At 31.8% G+C, this 8,007-nt stretch overlaps 2 protein-coding genes across 2 annotated transcripts; both read left to right on the top strand.

The window, feature by feature from the left end:
* Window positions 1-2,880: 2,880 nt before the first annotated feature.
* On the top strand, window positions 2,881-3,790 carry LOC122608734 (protein SENSITIVITY TO RED LIGHT REDUCED 1). Its single transcript, XM_043781829.1, is given in 1 exon segment — window positions 2,881-3,790. A coding segment is annotated over 1 exon segment (846 nt). The 5' UTR covers window positions 2,881-2,901; the 3' UTR covers window positions 3,748-3,790.
* Window positions 3,791-5,515: 1,725 nt separating this feature from the next.
* Window positions 5,516-7,689, top strand: LOC122606788 (ubiquitin-like). The gene is made up of 5 exons (XM_043779643.1): window positions 5,516-6,372; window positions 6,542-6,628; window positions 7,061-7,184; window positions 7,286-7,352; window positions 7,489-7,689. The coding sequence occupies exons 1-5, from the start codon at window positions 6,270-6,272 to the stop codon at window positions 7,525-7,527; spliced, it is 420 nt and encodes a 139-aa protein (XP_043635578.1). The 5' UTR covers window positions 5,516-6,269; the 3' UTR covers window positions 7,528-7,689.
* The last annotated feature ends 318 nt before the right edge of the window (window positions 7,690-8,007 follow it).

Below are 8,007 nucleotides of genomic sequence, written 5' to 3'. Positions count from 1 at the left end.
CCACTACAATCGTTAATGAGATACGTTACCCGGGCGTTGCCCCGGGAGATATTATATTTATTGTGTTCCGTATTATGTAAAAATTATTACATGCTTTTAGAAACATTATATAGCTCAAACCTGAGTTGATATTGATTTTTTAATGAGTAAGAAATTATTAATTAGAAAAAATCGACAGTATAGTTTTATAACAGATTAATATATTATGTAAATTCTAAAAGATAATAGGTATGAAAGTAGAGTATTTAAAATAAAAAAAAACAAATTAATAATGCAAACATAATTAAAGCTAATTTCTTAAATCATTGAAAATAGAAAGTGAAAAAAAATAATCCATAGTAATAAAACATCAACTGAAATAACATTGAAACTAATAAGTATTGCAAACAAATTTTTCGGAGATGGTTATATATTCCAAATATACACCCTACTGTTATGTGTATATATACTATGTTATAATTCACTTGTAATAAGATGAGATAATCTTAAAAATGTTACAAACTTAAAAAATAATAATATGCAATTAAAATAAGATATCTTTTGTAAACAAATTGGAAGCAATTTAAAAGATTAAAACATAATTTGTCTAAGTCCAAAATTAAGACTATAAGATGAGTCCAAAAGAAAATGAAGTGGCCCATTAAGAAAATGAAAACGGGTCCAAAGAAATAAAATGGTCCGTTACTATTCTTTACACGCATTTCTGTACCTTTGTTTTTTAATAATGAGTATCAATTTCCCAAAATACATATCTTTCCTATTAAATTACCAATTGCACATGGTGCATAGTTAGACGTGCCCAACAACTGGTTTTGGAACAAACCGATTTGGAATTGAAACAGTTTGAGCCAATGCAATCAAAAACTGGTCTTGATCATACCCGAACCGGTTTGAAATTGGTTTTGGTCAAAAGACTGATACTCGAACATTGGCTCGGGGCATTTTCTCTACCGGTCAGTATATCCGAGTTCGACTTAAATAGTCTCGGTTTTCATATTCTTTATCTTTGATATGTGCGGAGTTTTTTGGTTTTTTCCCAAAACACTGAAACCAGATCCGATATCAAACCGGTAAAAAAGCCGATTTTAGAAATCGAAACCAAACCGGTTTGAAACCAACGGTTTTTTAATAAACCAGTTTTTTGCGGTTCGGTTTTTCGTTTTTCGAAACCTATTTTGGGCACCTAATACTTATTGACTTATTGTACCAAGAAGTCATGAAAGGTTTATTTGGGCTAAATTTATTGGAAATAGAAGCCCGTCCAAAAACCGAATTTTAAAATGTCGGCCTAAACACGAAGCATATGAAAGCTCACCCATCACGCAGTTAAAAACAAGTCACACCACCCAATTAAAAAACAAGGCATAATAAAAAAAACACACACACACAAACAATAAAACAAACATACACAGTTTTGAACTCGATCCTCACCTCTCCCTTCGAATCACTCAGGTAATTCATTGTGGAGAAATTACATTTTTTACTCTCTTAGATTATTGATTTATTTTAGTTGTAATTTTAGGTTGTTGATTTCGAGCTCTTATTTTTTTACTGCCAAATCGATTAAAAAGTATATTATTGACAGACATATATAAATACGTTAGATTATATTATTAGCTACACTGCACATTGTGTACATTTTTCATACTAATATAACTTCTATATATTAAATGTTGTATGTAATAATGTCCCCATTTACTTCCAAACGCAACTAGATTATTACCCGCGTAATGACATGTTAATTTTTTTATAATATCATAAGTTGAAAAATATTTAACAAGGTAAGAATTAAACCACTAAAAAACATGAAGTTATATTAGTGGTTGTTTGGATTCTGGATAACAGTGACCAGACAATTGAAAAATGGATACATCATCTATTAGAGGTCTCGCTAAGTAAGGTTTTCGTTTATTTGGATGTCTTTCATTCATCCAGATATTTCTGCATTGTCATTTTACTTGTGCTTTAACGTTTTACTCAAATAATTTAGTTTTACACTAAATTTACTAAGCAATTTAATTATCAATCTATATATTGCATGTTGTGTTAATCTAACTTAAAATTATGCATAAAATCATTGCAATTTTCATACAGTTACTTTTCTAATATATAATTGTGATAACTTACTACTCCATATTTGTTTTTAGTTCTTTATTAAGAATGACGGTTTGACATCCGGTCCGGTTTTCAAAATATTTATTTAATAAAAACGTTATATGATAAAAATCCTATATAAAAAATCCTTATAACAAATTTTATTCGTTATATGATAAAATAACTATACAAAAATATAATTTGATAAAAACATGTTACATTAAAAAAAGAGAATTTTATTATAAAAAGAATAAAAACTAATTTTAAAGTAAAAAATGATATAAAATATAAAAATATAAGTTTCTATAATTATATCATTAAAAATATTAACTAATAATGTCTACAAACTTAAATAAAGAAATAATAATAGATTAAATTTATTAAAATAAATTTAAATATAAAAAAGTTAATTCTCTAATTAAAAGTTGAATTTCGTCCATACTTCTTCAATCACAAATTAAGGTTTTTCTTTTATATATATTTATTTAGAGATAGTTTAAATTCTAGATTCACCACTCGAATTTATAACATCTGCTTCTGAACCTTAACACTTTTCCTATTACTTTTGGATCATTCATACATTATTTTCAAGTGTTAAAGATTCTAAATACTTCAAATACTTAAGTCCATGGGTCGTAAACCCAATGTCGATCTATGCTTTAATCGTTAAGTTTAGTTCAATGGCAGAATTTATATGCATCAGGCTGTTAGATATAAACTGCGAAAACGAAGTTTATGCTTATTTGTTTCGCATATATTGCAGATAAAAGATGGAAAATTAAGAATAAAAAAACTTGTAACTTTAAAATGGCAACGTCTGCAGAAACGTTGATCTCTGACCACCAACATAAATTAGTTGAAAATGAGTGGACAGTCGTTCTGCCACATCGCAAAAATGAAAAAAGAAAGTTCCCCAAGCTTAAACCTGCAATACAACAACAAACACATTGGACTCCTCCTGCTGATGATCTTGAAACTACTCCGGAAAGAGAATTTCAGTTGACACAAAAGATGCAAAATGCCATCGAGAAACTAGAGAATTCTCGGTTCTTTAGAGTTTTTCTTGATCAAATCCAAACTCCTGAAGCTTCAAACTATTTTGACAACCTTACGGGATCAGAACGCAAGTTAAAGATGGTTATTTATGGTATTGGTAGCATTGAATCGTTTGAATCACCTCGGTTGCAGCTTAGTCTTGCAATTCTCATGAAGAGGAAACTTGGTTGGATTGGTGACATGGAAGTTTTTGATCCGGTTATTTCATTGACTGAATCTAAGGTTATGGAACATTTCGGGTGTTGTGTTCTTTCAATTAATGAACAAGGCAGAAGGCAAGCTGTGAATCCAATTCTGTTTTTTATGCCCCATTGTGAAGCCGAGCTATACGACAATCTTTTAAAGACCAATTGGAGGTACAACAATTAAAACAAAATCTTATTATTTGGCAATAGCTTTGAGAAATATGAGCAACATGGGTCTATGCTTGGTAACCCAGATTTGCTTGATTCAAAGAAGCATATACTTGCCATACAACCATTCACGAAAGAGTTTGAGATTTGTATTGTCTCAGATGATTATTATCGAGCCTTTCAGGGTTCAAGTTGGCATTTTTTTAGTCTCCAAGCCGACACAAACTTGCAAGTAACATTCTAAAACATCATATTGGGTATTAGAGCGTGTAATAGATGATTGAATACCTAGATTTTTTATGCATAATTCAAAATTTATGTTATGTACAATATCTTGGGTCTTTTGCAAATTGCAGATGGTGATTACACCTCTTTAAGTTGCCGCTTCTAGTTGGAAATCCACACTTGGCTTCTATTATTGCATATTCGTTTCCTTATGTTCCAAAATACAGGACTTAACCTAGCTTGTAATTTCTCTGTTCACTATCAAGTAGTAGTTGAGATTGTCGGTCCGCCCATAATTTAGCAATACATGGCCTTCGCCTTCCTGCAGATGGGTATCTGTTACTCTGTTAGATTTACATTATATATTGAGTTATTGACCAAAGATTTTGAGACAGAATTCAAGTGAAGTATATGAGACAGCCATTTCAAAAACAAGTTAAAAAATTAAGTCTTTTTAGGCTTTTGTTTGTGGCTACAAGTATTCTGCTTATATAATTATATATACTTCCTGGATGGCTGGATCAGTGTCAACTGTCAAGATGCTAATCAATTCTCAGCTGTCTCTGCTTCTTTTACCTTGTCAATGTCTCGGTGTCAATGAACTAATTTCTTTTATGAAATATTCCGTGAGAACGTTCATCAGAATTATAGAGTTACTCTGCTCTTGCACTAAGAGTAAAGGTAAATTCAGCTGGAACACAGGCTGGGAATCATTTTGTCGATTTTGCAGTAGTATTTAAAATAAAGCGTGTTATTTCTTCTGTATGTTTGTCTCTTTTTTAAATTTAATGTGCTACGTGCTGTTGGGAACACATAAATGTATAGGTGAAATTAGTTTCATATGTGCTTCTGTGTTATCTATGTCGCGAAATCAAATTTGAGACATAAAGTTCTTTCGGTATTCTGACTTAGGTACCACATATTTAATAGAAATTGGTAATGGAACTTTTCGGGTTGTCTGGAGAGCCTTGAATAAGCATAATGGTGAAGTGGTAGGTTTTTTGTGATTAGCATAGCATTCTGGAAAAACTTATAAAAGTTAAGCGATTGAATTTGTTATAGCTGATGTATAATGCTTACAGGTTACCATTAAGAAAATGAAGAGAAAATATTATACATGGAAGGAATGCTTAAATTTGAGAGAAGTCAAGGTAAAAACTTGGTTCTATTGTTTTAGAGGTGGGAAATGGGCTCGATAGGAAACAGGTCAAAACTGGTTTTGGTTCCAGCTTGGGTTGGCTTGACCTACTAAGATGCAATTATTAACTGTTACAGATCTCGAAAACTATGTATTTAAAGGAGTATACTATATCTGTATTACTGTATCCGTTATCAGGCGATCTAGGGGGCTCTAAGGGTTAAAAATAGACTTCCAGACAAATGAGTTGTTCGTTAGGCACTTTCTGGATTAATCGTAAATCCAAATCGATCCATTTATAACTAAGTTGGTCGAATTTGACAGATTTACGCTATTTGTTATTCATCTCTTAGCTTCCTGTTTTAACATCAACTTGCTCTTGGCAGTTGTTGTGTAAGATAAATCATCCATATATTATAAGTCTCATGGAAGTATCATCATGTTTTTCTAGGAGTGTAGTCTTTTACCATTTTATGGAATTCAAAGTGAAGCCTTCTCGGAAACTGAAATTAGAAATTGGTGCTTCAATGTGTTTCATGGTCTTGTATACATGCATCAACATGTCTACTTCCACTGCGATCTTAAGCTATAACTTATGTATAAATAGATTGATGGTTAGAATCTGAAATGAATTGTGTGGTGTCGTAAATAATCTTCTGGCTTATACACTGTTGTGTCTATTTCAAGTGATAAGATTTTTCATGTTATAGTTGTTTTTTTGCTGGAGTTGGCCACGTGTAGATAAACTATTAGAGGCGGCAGTTTTGACCGATTGACTGGTTAATGAATTATGAGAGATGGTTAAAAGTAGTAAATATTTGATTCTTCAGAGCTGTTACTATATTCCCCCGCATTGCTTCACCCTAAGCCTGCTACTGCTATGACTTCCCCATCTGGTTTGTTTATTCTTGACTAGTTTCTAATTCAAAGAAAATTAACAGCTGTTTGGATCAGTTCCTAATGGGCTGTGGTTTTTCTAGTTAGATTAAATGGGAGGGGTGCTATAAATCAAAACTATGAGATAGTATATTTAGGTCTTCTGCCTAGCTAATATATAGTCACCAGGCAACATTCCTTCATATGTGAAGTTATCTGCTTCCTTAAGCACACACACGTAACTTATCTCACAGGATTAGAGGTGACAAGATGGATGGGCTTGGTGGGTTGGGCAACAAGTCAAATGGGTTTTGCTAGAAAGTTGTCATTCTTCAATACAGATTAAAATGAGTTGGGGACGTTTAGAATGGTTCATTTACTTTCATGTTTATTTATATCAACTATACTCAAAAAAAGATTTGTTGAGTAGTTATGATTAAAAAAACTTTACGATAATATATAGCATAAATATATAGATTTTCCATAAACAACAAAATTCAATTCAATCAATCAGTCGAGGAAAGAACATGCAGATATTCGTGAAAACCCTAACAGGGAAAACCATCACCCTTGAGGTTGAAAGCAGCAACACTATCGACAATGTGAAGGCCAAAATTCAGGACAAAGAAGGTAATAATGTATTATTATTATTATCTTAATATATTTCTTTTTGAACAACGTTTTTCATATACCAATTATAATAATAATTATTTATATATATGTTTTTAACAGTTTGTTATATCCTTAATTATACATAATGTAATGTACTAATGTATATACCATATATATATATGTATAGGTATCCCACCGGACCAGCAACGTTTGATTTTTGCCGGAAAGCAACTTGAAGACGGTCGTACTCTTGCTGATTACAACATCCAGAAAGGTTTAATTTCATTGACTTTGTAATAAATGATAATTAAAAAGCTTACGTATAGATATTTATTCAGAATTTTGCTATTTATGAAATATTGTACATCATAATAACCGTCCCCTAAAGTTAGTTAATTTTGTACCCAATTTATTTATAATATACACTTTAGACTTTGTTTAACTTGGGAAAAGATGTTTGATTATATTTTAGACTTTTATCTTACCATGGATGTTATGTGCTTTAAAAATGTTTGTATATTAGAAGTGTTGTTTTTTTTTGTTTTGTTTTTTTTTATTATTATTATCGTAATTTACTAATTTAGTTGCTACACTGATCTCTAAACAGAATGCATATATGTTAGATTGATCTATGATTTGTTGGAATGTGATCCTTATTTATCTGATTTAGTTTTGTTTTTTTTCATTGTGTCGATGTTTGTCCCAGAATCGACTCTTCATTTGGTGTTGAGGCTTAGGGGAGGACGCAGGGGTGCTGCCGCTTATAAGGTTGAACCTTCTTTGATTGCTTTGGCTCAGAAGTATATCCAAAACAAGAAAATTTGCCGCAAGTAAAGATATTGTTCTTTTCATTCTCGTCTTTGCCCCTTTATATATCGATTGTTGAGTAGATTAGTTGTTCATGACTTGACCTGATTTTTTATTTTATTAGGTGCTATGCTCGTCTCCACCCAAAGGCAACCAACTGCAGGAAGAAGAAGTGTGGCCACAGCAACCAAGTAATCATCCCCTCAATTTTCTTTACTATACAATAAATTGATGCTATGTTATAGGATTATTCTTTGCTGTACTTGTTCAGGTTTCTTATATATCTGATTTTTTCATTGATTGGTCATTCTTTATTCTATGTTCCAGTTGAGAGGGAAGAACGTTCCATACCAATATGGGTCGTGAAGCGTATGTTTGTTTTGCATGTTGGAAGAGGAATTTGTCTATTTTATCTTAGAACATATGGATCATTGTCTAGTCAAAAAAATTTTCTTTCAGTACCTATGGAAGTAAACTTTCCAGATGGATATAATTGTTTAATTCAAGAAGCACACTATTTTTCTGAAATTCTATAGTCTATGCTTAGTTTTTGCTGTCCGGCGAGGCTTTTTTTGGCTGATATTTGGTGAGCTATTTCTGAGCATTAGTAGTCTCTTGTCAAACAGCGGTTGTGCTAACGCATGAGCATTTGTCCGCTTTTTTTTTTTTCTAAGCAACAGTGAAATCATCTTAAATTCAGCCCAAAACTCATCTGCATCTTAATTAGAAGTTGAGATAAGCTGCTTATCAGCAACAACCAAAATATTTTCTCCATTTGTGAAGGTCCTTTACAAACTTCTAGAATCTCAGGTATCGAAAGCTGATGGCATGACTGTGGCGATTCTA

Source organism: Erigeron canadensis, chromosome 7, assembly GCF_010389155.1.
Source record: "Erigeron canadensis isolate Cc75 chromosome 7, C_canadensis_v1, whole genome shotgun sequence".
Taxonomy (NCBI): domain Eukaryota; kingdom Viridiplantae; phylum Streptophyta; class Magnoliopsida; order Asterales; family Asteraceae; genus Erigeron; species Erigeron canadensis.
Note: the sequence above shows the minus strand (reverse complement) of the source record. Positions and strands in the feature narration are given on the sequence as shown.

What these genes read in the sequence shown, in the direction of transcription:
- LOC122606788 (XM_043779643.1), top strand. Translation starts at nt 6,270, where the DNA reads ATGCAGATATTCGTGAAAACCCTAACAGGGAAAACCATCACCCTTGAG. An exon ending in CAAAATTCAGGACAAAGAAG is followed by an intron (nt 6,373 to 6,541) that starts GTAATAATGTAT and finishes ATATATGTATAG; the next exon opens with GTATCCCACCGGACCAGCAA. An exon ending in AGTGTGGCCACAGCAACCAA is followed by an intron (nt 7,353 to 7,488) that starts GTAATCATCCCC and finishes TCTATGTTCCAG; the next exon opens with TTGAGAGGGAAGAACGTTCC.